We start from the raw sequence: 17217 nt of genomic DNA, 5'->3' as shown, positions 1-17217 counted from the left end.
CTTCGAAGGCATCCTCGATTCTCTCTCCGGAGACGTTACTTAGTGCCACCTCTTTCCACGTCATGTTATCCTGTTACGAAGCCCAATTTTGTGCATTCTGAAAATTTTTGCCAGATTTTGGCCCAGGTATCAGGAGAACATGAAGCGAAGAGAGGTATTCTGAATTTCAGCTTCGAAGGCATCCTCGATTCTCTCTCCGGAGACGTTACTTAGTGCCACCTCTTTCCACGTCATGTTATCCTGTTACGAAGCCCAATTTTGTGCATTCTGAAAATTTTTGCCAGATTTTGGCCCAGGTATCAGGAGAACATGAAGCGAAGAGAGGTATTCTGAATTTCAGCTTCGAAGGCATCCTCGATTCTCTCTCCGGAGACGTTACTTAGTGCCACCTCTTTCCACGTCATATTATCCTGTTACGAAGCCCAATTTTGTGCATTCTGGAAATTTTTGCCAGATTTTGGCCCAGGTATCAGGAGAACATGAAGCGAAAAGAGGTATTCTGAATTTCAGCTTCGAAGGCATCGCCTTAAAGTAGCAAACAAGAGCTACGCCTTTCATGGGCCTTTAAACAGTTCTCGGTTAATGTGATGCTTTTGAAAGACTCGAAGCTTGTAATTTCTGAATAGTATTCCATGGGCACTAGTTGCAAAATTTTCTTCAATATCGACTTATTAACAAAAGAAATCTATGGTATTCTTAAGGAAATTTGGATAGGAATATGTAAAAGGTATTTCTGAATAATAATACAGTTTGTTTCAAGTTTCTTTCAATATATTTGCATAAAAGGCCTTTACAGTGTTACAATAAAGTATAAGGTATGTAAAGTCACTATTTTCTTGTGGTTACTATCAAGGTTTCCATTATTCCGTCGAAATATTCCGAAGTTAAAACCTGTAAGAAGAAAAATATTTTTAGTAACTTGACTTGTGTATTATTGAAAATGGGAGAAACGTTAAAACATTTTGTCACTTATGAAAATATATTAGTATAGGGAATAATTTTATTGTGCAACATGTTGATTGAAATTAGTCGTTTTAGATTTTATATGTTTCCGGTAAGATTTAATATTAATTCCTACCACTCGTAGCACTGTAATCTTATTTTAGAATCAATCTGTAACGTTGAAATGCTGTGCGTGTTGCGTGCTTGCATATGTGTGACATGTTTAGAGTTTAGAGTGTGCCGCTGCGATGTAACTAATCTCACATACTGTAACTAGAGCGATTATTAATCGTGTATATTTCTGCTTTACAGGTAAGGAATTTTTACATAGAAGACGTTAAACCGGCTGCATTTTCGACTGGGTTCATTGATATGAAATTTGCACAAGATACTGCTTCAGCCGAACCCAGACCTAACCCAGACCTTTTTTTTTTTTTTACGTGGAGAAATCCCTAACGGATACCCCTAACCCTCACCTAGCCCTTTTTTTTTTTTTTTTTCTTGGAGAAATCCCTAACGGATACCCCTAACCCTCCCCTAACTCAGACCTAACCCAGTTACACTTGCAACATTTCATTGTATTGCATTTCACTTATTTGAATAAATTGCAGTTAAGTGGTAAAAGAGTTTTTTTATTTAACGAGCACTACTTACTCCTTCCTATTCCAAATCACATATAAAAAACATGCTAAAAAGAACACCTAAAATGATCCTTCCACGCAGAGTGGTTTTAAAAATCTTCGCATTAATGCACTACTTTAAATATGCCATTCACTACTCTCAAACTCTATCGACTTTCGGTCAAGGCTTCTACTTCTCTTCAGAGACATTACTTTGCGCTACCTCTTTCCACGTCATGTTATCCTGTTACGAAGCCTGATTTTAGAGATATCTGAAAATTTTCGCCAGATTTTGGCCAATATATCAGGAGAACATGAAGTGGAAATAGGTATACTGAATTTCAGCTTCGAAGGCATCCTCGATTCTCTCTCCGGAGACGTTACTTAGTGCCACCTCTTTCCACGTCATGTTATCCTGTTACGAAGCCCAATTTTGTGCATTCTGAAAATTTTTGCCAGATTTTGGCCCAGGTATCAGGAGAACATGAAGCGAAGAGAGGTATTCTGAATTTCAGCTTCGAAGGCATCCTCGATTCTCTCTCCGGAGACGTTACTTAGTGCCACCTCTTTCCACGTCATGTTCTCCTGTTACGAAGCCCAATTTTGTGCATTCTGAAAATTTTTGCCAGATTTTGGCCCAGGTATCAGGAGAACATGAAGCGAAAAGAGGTATTCTGAATTTCAGCTTCGAAGGCATCCTCGATTCTCTCTCCGAAGACGTTACTTAGTGCCACCTCTTTTGACGGCATGTTCTCCTGTTACAAAGCCCAATTTTGTGCATTCTGGAAATTTTCGCCAGATTTTGGCCAATATATCAGGAGAACATGAAGTGGAAAGTGGTATACTAAAGGGTATAGCCAGTTAAGATGGTAAAATGTGTCCTTGAACCGAATTCGACTCACGATGAATCATTTGAAAGCTTATTAAAAAAGAAACATTTGTGGCAATTTTCAACTTCGTATCTCCACCAGGACGGTAGTAAAGGGCAAAAATAGGAAATCAGGTTTTTGTTGAATTTCTCCTATACTAGGGGATGAAAAATTTTGAAAAAAATCAGAGACATTTCTGTTTTCGGGGCACATATTAGAGAATTGTTTCAGATTTTTAAATTGAAAAACCAAGCTGTGAAAAATAAAAAACGCCAAAAAATGGTGAAAAATGCCGATTGTGCATCGAAGCATGCTTGGCACTATAATTATATTTTTACTGTAAGTACGTATGATTGTCACTATTGTCCTGAATTTTTTTCAGATTTTTCAATTGAAAAACCAAGCCGTGAAAACTAAAAAACGCCAAAAAATGCTGAAAAATGCCGATTATGTATCGAAGCAGGCTTGGCACTATAATTATATTTTTACTGAAAGTACGTATGATTGTTACTATTGTCCTGAATTTTTTTCAAATTTTTCAATTGAAAAACCAAGCCGTGAAAAATAAAAAACGCCAAAAAATGCTGAAAAATGCCGATTGTGTATCGAGCAGACTTGGCACTATAATTATATTTTTACTGAAAGTACGTATGATTGTTACTATTGTCCTGATTTTTTTTCAGATTTTTCAATTGAAAAACCAAGCTGTGAAAAATAAAAAACGCCAAAAAATGTTGAAAAATGCCGATTGTGCATCGAAGCATGCTTGGCACTATAATTATATTTTTACTGTAAGTACGTATGATTGTTACTATTGTCCTGAATTTTTTTCAGATTTTTCAATTGAAAAACCAAGCTGTGAAAAATAAAAAACGCCAAAAAATGTTGAAAAATGCCGATTGTGTATCGAGCAGACTTGGCACTATAATTATATTTTTACTGAAAGTACGTATGATTGTTACTATTGTCCTGAATTTTTTTCAGATTTTTCAATTGAAAAACCAAGCTGTGAAAAATAAAAAACGCCAAAAAATGTTGAAAAATGCCGATTGTGCATCGAAGCATGCTTGACACTATAATTATATTTTTACTGTAAGTACGTATGATTGTCACTATTGTCCTGAATTTTTTTCAGATTTTTCAATTCGGTGCGCCGCAGTTAAAAAAATTAAAAACCGATTTTTTCGTCGTTTTTTCCGTGTCAGAGTAACTTATACGTCGAATTGCTTCATGAAATAAGTGTTTTATACGATCTTCAATGTTTATGCGTACAGCAAAACATCATAGGAATTAAAGAAACTGAAAAAACCGAATCATTTGAAACTGTTATGCCCCTGACATTACTCTTACAAAATAGGGTTGTAAAAGCTAGAAAAGAATTGGAAATGGACCCAACTATGACGAAAAGAAAATAACAAATAGATATATCAAAATTTAGATTTTAAAATGAGGCCCTTTTCTCGTGGTATCCACCCCATGTTTAATCTTATTTATTTAATTGTTTTAATACTTAGGGAGGAATAATTTAGGGGGCCCCATGTAGAGCTCGCCTCAGAGTCCCCGAAAACGATAAGACGGCAATGCTCTGTTATAATTTTCTTTCTTGTAAATTACTTATTAACAGCTCTCCACGGCGTACTAACTCTGCTGTTCTGTTTCGTAGAAGCCCCGATTTTTCAACTAATTCTGGATCCCTCCAGAAATAATTTCTGCAAAAATATGTATTTATAATTGTTACATTTAATATAAAACCTATTAGAAAATATTGAAAGTATGTGGAGGGAAAACGTAATAAAAAGTCACTTCGGATACTCCGATTTATATAATGAAAGATTTATAAAATTGTCCATACGAATTATAAGTCTTCTTTATGCAATGTATCGTATGAGATGATGTTACAGACTTCCAACGTGATGTTGCACTTTATGTTGAATGTTTAATATTACATATTTTAAAGCAATAAATATAGCGAGTGCAGAAACTAAACGATAAACACAGAAAACGTCAACATATCCTTGTACTTTCCAATCAAACAGACAAATACAGAAGTATACTACTTTGTTATTAATATATTTCACATTGGATGTTCGTTTATCATTTATGAATGCCGCGAGAAAGTTATATATGGCATACATAGTACGTACAATGCTTGGCGAGTATTCATTTCCAACAAAAAGTCCGTAATATAAACCGGATCGAATTGAAGCGCATGAAAGGGGATTGCTATTAATGTCTCGTAATTAAATTTGCTTCAGTAGCTTCTTTCTGGTAAGCATACTCGATTACTTGTTTGTGTGAATGTCCCTCTATATTTATTTTACAATTAATATTTCGCGAATCATTTTTCGGTCTAGACACAAAATTGGGTCGTACGACACCCCCGTTCTTACAACTCAATTACTCAAAGCCACAGAGTGGTTTCTCCAATGATCTACCTTATTCATTCAAGTGTCGTTCTTTAAAATAAACGTTCGATTAAATATAACTAAAAATCTTTCCATCGGGTCAAATATAAAATTCGCTTTACGTTAAATATTATTTGTCGTTACTATTCGCGGTCCTTTCTATAAAACTTTTGCCCAGTTGTAGCTCATGAAACATCTGCAGATCCTTAGGAAGCGGCTTACAATTGTGATTAACTAAATCTATCGTGTACAATATCATCTGGCGATGCGCGAGCGATAGACTGTCTCTGATTAACGTCTGCCTCGCAGTGATCATTAATTCATCCATCTTCTCCAGCATATTAGCGCACAAATGCGGTCCGTGGATAATGACCTGAAAGCAGAATGTAAAATCAGCGGAACGAGGGAGACGAGTAGAATTTAAATTCAAGAGTCAAACATGTACTTGTTCCGTGAAGACCTTGATATCATCCATGGATGCTGTTTCTAATAACATCTCCAAGTAATTCAATAACGCTAAGTGAAGCGCTTCAAGAATACCCGTAGACTGTAATAGGTATTCAGAGAATAAGCAAATCACATTTTGAAAGTTCCTTGCACTCTTTTGCCTTAACTCCACTTTTCCTGGATTCAAGGTACAACAAATGAGAATGAATTAAGCGTCGTATACATTAAATCTGTGCTCTGTAACATTTCAGTGTAAGGAATAAATAAAAGCGCATACTTTCGTAATCGGTTTGAAAATTAGATATCAATTGCTTCCACATAATAGACCCGTTAGAATTCTCCTTCAATATGGGGCACAAATATAACATTATCAACTTCTTCCCAAACTCCCTATTCCTTACAGCACGTTCGTAAAGCTTATCCGTTATATTTCTGCGAACAATCAGACGAATTAAATTAATCAAAGTGCTTTAAATCTCAATTAACAAACCAAACGTTAAAACGAAACATTACTTCACAGTCTCTTCCTCTTTATCATCAACGTAATTTATAAACTCCATAGCTTTCTCTTCTAAATCTACGCTCCTAATTTGATCGACGATATTAATAAGATTGGTGCATTCAACATCTTCAGAACGTGACTGCTGCCCAGGCCTGGGCAACGGGCACTCGTCATTCTGAGCCCACCCACGACCGCGTCCACGGCCACGACTGTAACCAGTCGACATTGTCTCTTCCTCGGCAAATTTTAATCTGTTGGACCAAAGACAAGCATCAGCGAGGAATAATAATCATTTAACTATGTCTACATAGATTTCCTCTCGTGTCTATCATGTCAATTTTATAATGCAAACACATCCATACGTGTGAGTAACGAGTACCACACAACTGGATGCATGCACAGTCGTCGAATCTCAAAAAACTTGTAAAATCTTAATGTATAAAGCAGAAAGTGTTTCTGTGGTTTCCTGGTGCCTAAAAACTCTCAAATGGTATACTCTGGGGCCACGAAATGTGTCCCAGCTCATTATGCCTAGCGAATCCAAATGAATGTGACTATTTTCACGAAAAAAATAAATAAATTTTTTTTTATAAAATCAGAATGTAAATTTCAGGCGAAGCCGAGTAGTAAAGCTAGTAATATGTATTCCCCAAAGAGGGGAATCCTCACCTCTTTTACAAGAAAATTGTTGTTCGTAAACATAAAAGAGTGTAGAGAATTTAATGATGAATGAAATTCTCACACAACTTCGTTAATACTTACGCAGCAATCGCACTCAACTATGCTTACACGTGAACCGCTCGCGCTGCTTATACATATGTACTTACATTTGCTAAAATTTGTGACACCCGACTGTTTTACGCATGTGCAGCACCCATCGCACGGAGCCGTGTGGCATGTGGCAAAAACGTTGAGTGTGTATGCATATACCTCATGCATGCTGCGAAACCAAAGATCGACGGCGGCGAGCTCGCCCGAGCGCCTCCCCTGGTCGCCACTGCTGCCGCGAACAGTTCGCGTGAACCGAACTTGTTCCAGTGGCGTACTCAGGATTTAATCTCGCGGGAGCTGAGTTGAACGGATAAAAATATTTTTGAGAATTTATTTAATGCAATTTCATTTAAGGTAAATTTAATAAAATTCATAAGGTGATTATAAAAATTTATTTAAAGAATAAAATCCAGTTTTCTATTCTTTTTGCAAAGCCCCTTCTTTAGGGGGTGCTAGAGTCCCTTGGCTCCCTCTGGGTGCGCCACTGACTCGTTCCACCTTTGGAATCCCGCGGAACGCGGAACACTTTGGCGCCTTTGTCGCTTATTTGAAATCGTTTACAGTCTTGTTGACGTAAAGTATTGTCAAATGTAAGATCAACATGGCTGCGCGGTAGAAATTCAGATATTTGGTAGGGCCATGGGCGTTCGGAGAGGGGTGCAAAAGGGACAGTTGCCCCCCTCCCCCTCGGAAAAAAGTCTCCGGACGCCCTTGGGTAGGGCTACGAAAAGTGATAAGAAAACTAAATTGCGATATTCAATCATTGCAAGACAGTGGTTATGTAATATGTATTCTCCATAATGTCAGCTCTTCTTAATTTCATTTTGATTTAGGCGATGAATCGAGAAACCTTTAACCATCAAGCGATACAGAAAGGTAGGAAAACGCGGAAGGAGCAAACGAAGCAAATTGTTTGGCACCTCTATGGAGGTCCTCTACAAACCTGCAAAGTTTAAAAAAAGATCGAAAATTTCGAGTTTCCGAAGTTCCGTTTATCTAGCTCGGAGGAACATAAGAAAAAATGATATATATAAACCCCCCCCCCTAACTAGCCCCGAAGACAGTCAGTGGCAGACAGGGCAGACTGCGCTAGGGAAGGGGTTAAACTTTAGCCTCGCGATCATTTGACGCGCATGCGCGATAGCGACTGTATGATCACTGGACGGACGATCGCCAGTCATCAATCGGTGATCTGTCACTCTCTTGTTATACTCCGTTTTTCCCGTTTCTTCTCGTTCGATCCGGAAGTAGACGAGCCGCTCTCCCTTCGCCGTGAGTCCCTTAATCCCGAATCGAGTGCCGCGTTAGCCGAGCCCGCTACAAGTGGCCAATATCGCCGAGGACGGAGTGTAACGTAGAAACGAAAACAGGCGTGCGTATCTGTCGGGGCCCACGGACCTTACCATGACGACGGAGGAGAAGTTTCACGCGGCCGTTAATGTCATCAGGAGCTTGCCAAAGAATGGTAAATATCCCGGATGGTCCAGGGCCATCCGTCGCGCATCGTTTCGCAGAGGACGTCGATCCCCACCATTATCTCTCACTGCTGTCGCGGATCGACGACGACAAACGCTTATTTTCTTCTCTTTACGAGGCACGGTCGTACATAACGCGTACGCTGCTCCTCTGCTGTTCTTTTATTTTCATTTCGGGGATTGTTTTTCCTTCGCTCGAGACTCGTCAGACCAGATTTTTTTGTTCAATTAGCAGCACCTAAACTCGTCGGCATTCGCGACATTACATGTCGGTGATCGGGAGGCATCCCCGTACAAAGTTCACGACTGACTTGGCAAACATTAACCCGCAGCGCTTTATTAAATACCCGCGATTATGCCCGCGGGACGCACCTTTAATTCAATGCACCGCGACGCTTCCTTTCTTTTTACGCCAGATTTACATCGTACGCGGAGCGTGCAGGAAGTCGAAGTTAAAAATGTTAATGAGATGATTCGCACGGAGGAGGAACTAATTATTGACACTGATGTATATAGACGTTTCTACGGGCTAGTTTATATTATTTACATCATCGTGAATAAGCAATTTTTTTTTATCTGCCTGCAACTTATCCATGTACACGAAATCCGTCTTTATCCGATTTTAAGCATGCAAACGTGATAGCAGCAGTTTCAATAAGGACTGCAGTAATAACGTGCTTTCAATTCATTTTTACTATGCGTAATTCGGATATGTGGATTTTGCGCAAGGGACCCTGTTGCACAATTCAAGTGCAGCCTTTTGGCGTCGTACTAGGGTCAATGCGTCCGCTCGCTGTTATTAAATCCATAGACGTGGATAGGTACTTTCCATTTATTGCAAGTAAGCGTGTGAGTGTTCTCATTTCACTTTCTAACAGAGCGGGAATGGGTGGACTGCACTTTGTGTTCAAACCTAGAATGTTCCTCTTGGGTGATCACAGATACCTAGCCATGATTCTCAGAGATTCTACAGCTAATTATCCCAATTCGTTATTTACGGGTGTGTTTATTTAAAAGGCCGCATTTAAATATTCTATGCAATCTCTGGCCAGAAATTTATCAGTCGAAATAATGAATTGTTTATCATGATGTTTACTTGCTGTTTGACCCAAGGTCGCGCGATAAAAAGAGTTATCACCGAACAACTGGTCCGAAGGATAGTAAATAACACAAACTTTTCTCCACTCGGAAGAAAATAAATTTCATTAAAAGCTATAAGAAGCTACGTTGGAAAATTGAAAGCGAATTGAAATTCTTTAAGTTTTAAGCTGAAATTTTAGGCGCAACTTAGTATCTTTTAACGTGTTTCAGGAGCGTATCAACCTAGCAATGAAGTTATGCTACGATTTTATTCATACTACAAACAAGCGACGGAGGGGCCATGCCTACAGCCAAAGCCTGCTTTCTGGGAAGTAGTGAGGAAAGCAAAGTGGGATGCTTGGACACGTTTAGGCAACATGAGCAAAACAGAAGCCATGAATAATTACGTAGAAGAGTTGAAAAAGGTTGATTCTCCGAGCGAATATATAAGATATAAGTTAATATTTCAAGTTATTACTTAACATGGGTATTACGATTTCATAGATCGTCGAAACGATGTCTTATACGGACAAAGTAGCTACGTTCGTGGGCAGCTTGGACACATTCTACGAGAGCGTTCCAGCAGAAGATTTAGAATTACTTGTCGGGCCTGTTTTAGAACGCATGCGTTCACAACCTAGTTCCCCGCTGTCTGGCTCGCCTTTGGGTAAGTATTTGTAAACATCAATACTATACACGCTTTTCCTTTTGTCAACATACCTGATATCTTATCACGCGACAAAGATATTTCTCACTCGTGATAAAACAGGAATTTAAAACCAGTTAAGGCTCTTGTATCAACCAGGTTCTATATCAAAGCAATCGAGCGAACGAAATTGAAACATTGAGACATGTATCGATTGCTTTTTGTATAGTATCGAGGGAAGCGTCGCCGCACAGAGTTTGCAACATGAACCGACACATCGCCAGTAGCCTAGAAACTAGCCCAGCTAGCAGCAACAGTGCAAGTCCGTTGCCACCGGACACTGACGGCGAAGAAGAAGAGTTCATAGACACCGTCGAAGTAAGCTACCGGTACTATGGAAGCTGGTACAGTGTCGCATGATCGTTCATTGGTTCTCCTTTGCGTGACCACGGTTGATCTTTTATCCGCAGTCTGCCCCGGAGCGAACGCAGAAGGACACGACGAAAGCATCCTCCACTCAGAAACTATCTAACGGAGTGAACGCCACCGCCGATGAAACTGGCGGGTCCGGTGCTTCGAAGGTGAATCCCGAGGAGGTCACCAACGAATACGCGAAAATGAATGGCTACGCGAAGGCGCTGACGGGCAGTAAACAAGATATTGGCAGGCAACGAGCGAAGAGAGACGAGAAATCTAACGCAGAGTTTTTCAATCAAATTGCCGTAACTATGCAGAATCTGCAAAGAGACTTGGATAGAATAACAGCCAGAGTGCGCAGCTTGGAAGGCCAAGCGTTGCAAGCTTTGGCGCCTCAAACAGTAAGCGTGATTCATGGTTTTGATAGATTTCGTTCGATAGCATTTGCCATTTAATCACTGAATAATACCTTGCTTCCAGAAGCGACCTACAACTTCGTCCCCGAAATGGTGGCCTTTACCAGAATGCTCACCGCGGTTGTTCGCTATACTAATAGTTTGGCCTTTCGTAGCGCAATTTTTGATATCTGCCACGCGACGTTACCGCCAACGGAGACTGTGATTCAACTGTTACTGTTGCTTCGTTCGAATCGCATTCCATTACTTTATTGTTAGACGATGGTAAACGCAAACGGCGCAGAGATGTTTAGATGTCGACGTTTAGAGGCATTCCTCATGGATCACTATTCAAATTGTATATTCGGCGAGGATTGAAAGCCCCCGGGATCCTCCTTAACCACAGGTCACGATCGTAGCGGAAGCGGATAGCCGTGGAGAAGTTCTGAATCTGTTCTGCAAGCTGCTCGCGCACGGCCGTGCGCGCGGCACTTTGTACAGAAAGATTTATTTATTTTAAAAGTCGAAAGTGCTGGGCAGCAGTTCAATTAGTCTCTGTATGTTTGTATAATTGTTAAAAGCAGGTGAACTAATCCGGTATCTAAGGTGACTTATATGTATTATAAAATAGTTTATATGCATTCATATATTGTAATATAGAAGCAAAGATTATATGTGAATTTTATATCGCGAATTCAGGTTAAAGGTATAAAAACGGAATTTATTACAATGTGCAATCTTCTTCCCTTTAAGGGAGCAGCCCTATTTAGGACGCTAGGAATAAGGCGATTCTTGCGAATTTTTTTCTAAGAAACTGTTAAGCGTGTCTTTTCCACTTTCAGGGTATTTTAGTTTGCATTCAAACAATAAAAATTAATTTTTTCGTTACAAAATGTTCGGTAGAAAGGGAGATATATGAACACGTTCGTGGAAATCCCTGAAATAAAAAAAAACAAAGATTTTCTTATTTCTCGTGTAATTACATTGTCGATGGAACAACTCTTTTTCCATAAATAGTACGAAATATCTTGGGGTAGAATTGTAACTTTTTCTTTTAAGTCCCATTAATTTGCCAACTTTTAACTTTTTTTTCGTTTGTTAGGTACATCGTGTGCTAAGAACGTGTGCATATATCTCCATTTCTATCGAACACTTCGTAACGAAAAAATTAATTTTTATTGTTTGAATACGAACTAAAATACCCTGAGTGTTTGGAAAAGATCCGCTTAACAGTTTCTTAGAAAAAAATTCTCAAGAATCACCTTATTCCTAACGTCCTAAATAGGGCTCCCCCTTAAAGGAACAGCGATCTATTTAGAACTGTACTATCGTTATTCTCTATTATACAGTGAAATCCCACCCTCTCCCCCCTAAATTCCCATATAATTTTAAACTGAAGATAGATGTATTATAAAGCCTATGTACAAACATTGTATAAAACCGTACGATTTTTAATTATACACTGTAACGATGCCTATCGTTTGTAATTACTTTCCACGAATGATTAACCAGCGCAATTACCGATTGCGACACTACCGCGTGAAATTTGTACCGTTCCAATAAAATATCTCGAAACGTACCTCGTGTGCTTTCTGTGTATGAATCTTCCTTATCTTAATAATTAGCTAGAAATTACTTTAAACGGGCCAATTATAGAACAGGAGTAATTCTTAACTTTAACTTGATTACAGGTTTTATCATTATGATAATTTCTTAAGTGACAGATAAAGCAAAAGGTTGTAGGAGTAATTAAACTATAATCACTGCAATTATGCATTAATTGAACTTATCACGGATCTAAAGTTCAAACCGGGGCAGATATAGTGCGGCAAGATAAGGCGTCTAACAAAAGATCGTCAAGATGAGTACCACTGTCCAGCTGAGTAACTCTGCGCCCGCTGAGCTCGAGAATGGTAGAGGACCGATGAGAACCGAGATTGGCGAGAATAAAGGGTCAGGAGGAATTTCGTAACGGTAGGATTTTTGAAGGCCTCTGGCAGCTTACTTTCGATCGCGATTCAACGCGCGTAATCTGCGACGATCTGTCGCGAGCGCAACACACGTCTCTCTGATAAAAGCACTCTGGGTCTGGCTGGCACGGTATTCCACAGGTTGCGGTAAGCAATAGCTCAATGCCTTACTCGGTGTTCACGTGAAGCCTCGTCGTTAGAGGTCGGACAGCGCAAGGTAAACCGAACGATTTGGAAACATGAAGACGAACCTGCTCACCGCGGTCCTGGCGTTCTCTACTATCCATCTGTCAGACACACAAGACACGGAGTTGGGAACCATCATCTTCGCGAATGTCGTGAGTCTTAAGCGATCCATCCTGAAATCAAAAGTGTAACGAAGGATGTTAAACAATGCTTTCTTCGAATTGTATTCCAGTGGCGATTAAACGCTAGAGTTAGCTATGCAAATATTTCGTTGACCAGTAATCAACAGTATTTCCCGATCTGTTCGTTTTTTAAACGGATACCTTTAGTTCTCTTACGCATTCTTTGTTCTACTCTACCACCCGTTTCTAAGCATTTATCCCATTTGCAATTATGTATTACAGACGGTAATTTTCGTAATGTGTGCTTTGTAGTTGTATAGACACGGGGATAGGACGCCCGTGAGATCCTACCCCAATGATCCTTATAATAATGAAAGTTTCTGGCCCGTTCCATATGGCCAACTAACGAACGTAAGTAGTGATTCATTATTGTGTGTATGTTCTTAAAGTAGCGAGTAGAATATTTATTTCAATAACGTCTTGGTTCCTTTGTAATAGGATTAAGCTACTTAAGCAGACTATTGTTCAATCTTGCCGGTCCTTGTGTATGGTATTCATTCATATTCTGTTCAGAAAACTTTACGATATATATTATTCACTTGTATCAGGCCTGCCCTTTAGGGTGCAAATACCTCCTCAAGTTCTCGGACCCGGGCAACAGCCGAGTGCAAAACTGTTACCTTGCTAACCGTTGCGTGGGTTTCGGGTCAACTGCAAGAGTATGTGTGCGCCCATACATGTGAGGCCCAGCTGTATAACTCATGGTACGAGGCAGTATGGACACATGCACTGTCTTGCAGTTCTCCCACAGCCCAAGCTGTGGTTAGCAACATAACAGTTTCAAGCTCGGCTGTTACCCGGGTCCCAGAACTTGAGGAGGTATTTGCACCCTAATGGGCAGGCCTGACTTATATACAATTTAGTTTTGATAGGAGAGAACCTTTTATGAAACTGTTATATTAAGAAACATATTCAGGTTTTCTTTTTTATATTTTAGGAATTTCTTTCCAATCATGGTGTTACTTAAATGCCCATTAATGTATTTATTATATTGTATATAGCTTGGGAAACACCAACATATACTGCTTGGTCGTTGGCTCCGCAAGCGCTATTCGCACCTTCTAAGTGACCTGTATTCTCCATATGATATCTATGTCCGAAGTACAGATTCAGATCGTACTTTAATGTCAGCAGAATCGCACCTTGCTGGCCTATATCCACCGTACGGTAATCAAGTATGGGACAGTATTAAGTGGATGCCTATCCCAGTACATACTATTCCTGAAGATAAGGACAATGTATTATCCGCTAAGAAATACTGTCCCAGATACAACTATGAGCTGGAGAATGTTTTGAACTCCCCAGAAATGAAACGCATAGATAAAGAGAACGAAAAGCTCTGCAAGTATCTGACGAAGATGACGGGAAATAAAATTTCATCTCTGGAATCCATTTTGCAGCTTTACGATACGTTGTTCATCGAGGTGAAATTATGGCGTTTATGTTCTCCGTTGTATTTTACTGGTCTAGTGAATCTGAGCAACATTAGCGTTCTTTACAGGCTCTTTATAACAAAACTTTACCCGAGTGGACGAAGTCGGTCTTCCCTGACAAACTGAAACCCCTTGCTATAAAAAGTTTCACGATTGACGCGTACAATAAAATACTTCAGAGATTAAAATCAGGCGAGTACTATTCGCTACGGCGTATCGGATGCGTTTAATTCCTGCGTATGCCCGTGTATCTATAATCTTGAAACTTAACAGGATTGCTAGTCGGAGAGATGGTAGATCATATGGAGAAGAAGTCCAAGAATGCTTTAGTGCCGGATAGGAAAGTGTGGATGTACAGTGCCCACGATTTGACCATAGCCAATTTATTCATGACATTGAATGTGTTTGAACCGCACTGCCCGCCGTATGCAGCTATGGTTCTCATCGAGCTACGAGTGAATTTGAAGAACCAGTATTTCGTGACGGTAAGTCTCTATGATATTTCGAAGACAAAGTTACAGTATAAGCATATATGTTTCGCAGGTTTCTTACAAAAACACTAGCGGGGAACCCCTACTTCTAACTCTACCTGGCTGTATCGCATTGTGCCCTTTAAATCAATTTGTTGCATTAACGAAAGACATTGTACCTGAGAATTGGGAGAAAGAATGCGCGATGGAGCGGGACGAATTTGGATATAATATTAATACGACTGCGGTTATTGGTAAATATCTACAGCGATGTAAATTCGACTTCCGAATTATAAAAAAAAACTACGCGTGATAAAATAATCGATACTTTTCTTTTAGCGATACTGACGTCTTCGATACTAATGTTGGTTGTGCTAGTTTTATCCATAATTGGCTTTATTTATTGGCATTATAAACGGGAGCATAATCAGTATTACCTTCAACTAACAACGGATCCTATATAACATATATACTATTGTTCAAAACAACATATTACTCCTATCATAATGAAATCGGTGTCTTCGTATTTAAGCGACTAGGGACGTTAGGACGGACGACAGGATTCATATCTAATTTTACACAGTTGAAGGAACAAGCTATCGACACAAAGGCTGATACGCGATTTTGCATCAAGTACTTTAAAAATTTTTAGACATTTGTACTTTTTTATTAACGACAAGACACTTCAGTTCATACGTAAATGAGTAATCGAGCGGTAGTAGCGACTGAATTGTTTAAAAAGATCAGGCAATTGTAGGAGAGGAATGAAATACATGTTAGCGTCGACGTGTTTTTGAGTGGCCGCGAGGGTAAAAGCCTCGCGCTTCTGTCCTCGAGGATTTTATGATAAAGACTTAGGCTGCGCGAGGTCGTCGGAGGGCGAATGAGACTAGTCCTCGCGACAGGCGATGGCTGGTGACCACGTTGGGTCACCCAGCTATCGGGTGCCGAAGGATTGATTAATTTTAGTTTGAATGAATAAGGAAGCTTAGAGATGGCAAGCGACTCGACGCCACATTGCCGCAGAATAGGGACTCCGTTCCTTGAGGATCTGGCCACGGAATGGAGAAGGCGAGGATGCCGTCTGGTATATTGTAGTATAATACCCAGAAGGGACGTAGCGAGGTCGCAAAAGCTGTGAGAGCCCCAAAGTTTACAGCTTCGCGATGTGGCATTAGTTTCGGGGAGGTAAAATTCCCGGTCTTCTTCCAAAACCTCGAAGCTGTGAACTTTGGGACTCCCGTTATATTCCTTCTAAGTACTGTACCCCAGAACCTTGGAGTTCGGCGGCGGTTTCTAAAATATTTCTAACATACAATAGAAGTAATGTCCTGTATCGAATATCTAGTGTCCGTATATATATATATACTGTGAAATGTTTGAAACAAGGCTGTTTTGTAATAACTTTCGTAACGGCTTTTAAGGACTCGGCGAGATGGTATTAGATTCCTAATAATTTTTTGTGATCGCAAAGTGCTATGTTACTTCGATTGATTTTTCAATAACAGCGTACGATAAAACTGTCTGTGATGAGGCGTGAAATAGCTCGCCAATTGTTACTATTTACTAACGACGGTAATCGGTAACAAGAGACGAGGGAGTTGATAAAAATTGAACTCGGCGATCGCGCTGGTTTGCCGGCGAAAGATAAAATTTTACGAATCTCGCGCGGCGACCGCGTCGCTTTACATTGATTAACTCAGGGTGACATATAATTTATTCTACTTACTATACAACTAAAGAGCATTATTTACTATGCGTTAATTAATGGGTTCAATCAAGTTCTATCTCGTTCTTACGAAATACTGTAATGCGATCTGTGTACCTACATTGCACGATATCAGCAAAATTTCAGATAATCAGTGCCATGAAATATATCCAACTGTATCTTATCTGCGATATTTCAGAGAATGTCTAGTCATGTGTTCAGTTACAGAGGCTCCGAAAACGTTTAACAACACACGGTGTGTCAAAGTGATTCCCATGGTTACCCTTTTCAAATATTCACACGTGGACACGCTTATCAGACAATATCGTTCAAACCAGAGATACGCGCAGAGATAAACTTAACGAAGTAAGGAAAACACTAAGTACCGAAAGTCGGAGATAAGAAAAAACAGATTACTTTTCACTTGACTCTTCAGTTAGCCCGAGAAACTTTCTTCCGCGAAACTGGACCATTCTACTGCTATTATATCTTAATTGCTTAACATCGAAATGATTGTACAGATATACATGTATCCTACTCGAAATATTTTTGTGATATTTAGGAGTGAATAAAATGCATAGTACAAGAACTACATTGTATGTACCGGTCAAAATGAAACTTTGTCACTTCACAATACCTGTGTATATCTCCGCGGGACAGTCCTTCACGGCGCAGCGGTCGAAAGCAGACTGACTCACT

At 39.7% G+C, this 17217-nt stretch overlaps 3 protein-coding genes and 1 long non-coding RNA gene across 6 annotated transcripts; 2 read left to right on the top strand and 2 right to left on the bottom strand.

Moving 5' to 3' along the window:
• Nucleotides 1-749: 749 nt before the first annotated feature.
• Nucleotides 750-1206, bottom strand: LOC143375344 (uncharacterized). The gene is made up of 2 exons (XR_013086881.1): nucleotides 1079-1206; nucleotides 750-891 (listed from the first exon to the last, which is right to left on the bottom strand). It is a non-coding gene; the product is annotated as an uncharacterized LOC143375344 (long non-coding RNA).
• Nucleotides 1207-4245: 3039 nt separating this feature from the next.
• On the bottom strand, nucleotides 4246-6550 carry LOC143375421 (uncharacterized). The gene is made up of 5 exons (XM_076824486.1): nucleotides 6528-6550; nucleotides 5797-6036; nucleotides 5561-5715; nucleotides 5282-5460; nucleotides 4246-5209 (listed from the first exon to the last, which is right to left on the bottom strand). The coding sequence occupies exons 2-5, from the start codon at nucleotides 6009-6011 to the stop codon at nucleotides 4967-4969; spliced, it is 792 nt and encodes a 263-aa protein (XP_076680601.1). The 5' UTR covers nucleotides 6012-6036; nucleotides 6528-6550; the 3' UTR covers nucleotides 4246-4966.
• Nucleotides 6551-7699: 1149 nt separating this feature from the next.
• Nucleotides 7700-12148, top strand: LOC143375420 (acyl-CoA-binding domain-containing protein 4). Of its 3 annotated transcripts, XR_013086894.1 has the most exons (7): nucleotides 7700-8021; nucleotides 9343-9536; nucleotides 9616-9778; nucleotides 9987-10135; nucleotides 10228-10575; nucleotides 10655-11300; nucleotides 11870-12148. XR_013086894.1 is itself a non-coding variant. In XM_076824483.1 (6 exons), exons 1-6 carry the CDS (start codon nucleotides 7961-7963, stop codon nucleotides 10793-10795), a joined length of 1056 nt encoding a protein of 351 aa, XP_076680598.1. In that variant the 5' UTR covers nucleotides 7700-7960; the 3' UTR covers nucleotides 10796-12148. The 3 variants fall into 3 exon arrangements, 2 of the variants coding, with proteins under 2 accessions (XP_076680598.1, XP_076680599.1); XM_076824483.1 differs by having other exon boundaries at nucleotides 10655-12148; XM_076824484.1 differs by lacking the exon at nucleotides 7700-8021 and adding an exon at nucleotides 8848-8868 and having other exon boundaries at nucleotides 10655-12148.
• Nucleotides 12149-12416: 268 nt separating this feature from the next.
• LOC143375418 (prostatic acid phosphatase) lies at nucleotides 12417-17110 on the top strand. Its single transcript, XM_076824481.1, has 8 exons — nucleotides 12417-12543; nucleotides 12681-12877; nucleotides 13160-13258; nucleotides 13909-14331; nucleotides 14409-14532; nucleotides 14614-14825; nucleotides 14884-15064; nucleotides 15150-17110. Exons 2-8 carry the CDS (start codon nucleotides 12779-12781, stop codon nucleotides 15272-15274), a joined length of 1263 nt encoding a protein of 420 aa, XP_076680596.1. The 5' UTR covers nucleotides 12417-12543; nucleotides 12681-12778; the 3' UTR covers nucleotides 15275-17110.
• Nucleotides 17111-17217: the final 107 nt, after the last annotated feature.

Source organism: Andrena cerasifolii, chromosome 12, assembly GCF_050908995.1.
Source record: "Andrena cerasifolii isolate SP2316 chromosome 12, iyAndCera1_principal, whole genome shotgun sequence".
Classification (NCBI taxonomy): domain Eukaryota; kingdom Metazoa; phylum Arthropoda; class Insecta; order Hymenoptera; family Andrenidae; genus Andrena; species Andrena cerasifolii.
This window is presented reverse-complemented; position numbering and strand designations above follow the sequence as displayed.

Bases quoted from the DNA above. Each gene is read 5' to 3' on its own strand.
- LOC143375420 (XM_076824483.1), top strand. From the start codon at position 7,961: ATGACGACGGAGGAGAAGTTTCACGCGGCCGTTAATGTCATCAGGAGC. The intron at 9,779-9,986 runs GTAAGTATTTGT...CTTTTTGTATAG, and splicing joins GCTGTCTGGCTCGCCTTTGG to TATCGAGGGAAGCGTCGCCG. The intron at 10,576-10,654 runs GTAAGCGTGATT...CCTTGCTTCCAG, and splicing joins AAGCTTTGGCGCCTCAAACA to AAGCGACCTACAACTTCGTC.
- LOC143375421 (XM_076824486.1), bottom strand. From the start codon at position 6,011: ATGTCGACTGGTTACAGTCGTGGCCGTGGACGCGGTCGTGGGTGGGCT. The intron at 5,716-5,796 runs GTAATGTTTCGT...GATTGTTCGCAG, and splicing joins AAAGAGGAAGAGACTGTGAA to AAATATAACGGATAAGCTTT. The intron at 5,210-5,281 runs GTACATGTTTGA...TTCTGCTTTCAG, and splicing joins TCAAGGTCTTCACGGAACAA to GTCATTATCCACGGACCGCA.
- LOC143375418 (XM_076824481.1), top strand. From the start codon at position 12,779: ATGAAGACGAACCTGCTCACCGCGGTCCTGGCGTTCTCTACTATCCAT. The intron at 14,332-14,408 runs GTGAAATTATGG...CGTTCTTTACAG, and splicing joins ACGATACGTTGTTCATCGAG to GCTCTTTATAACAAAACTTT. The intron at 14,826-14,883 runs GTAAGTCTCTAT...TATGTTTCGCAG, and splicing joins AGAACCAGTATTTCGTGACG to GTTTCTTACAAAAACACTAG.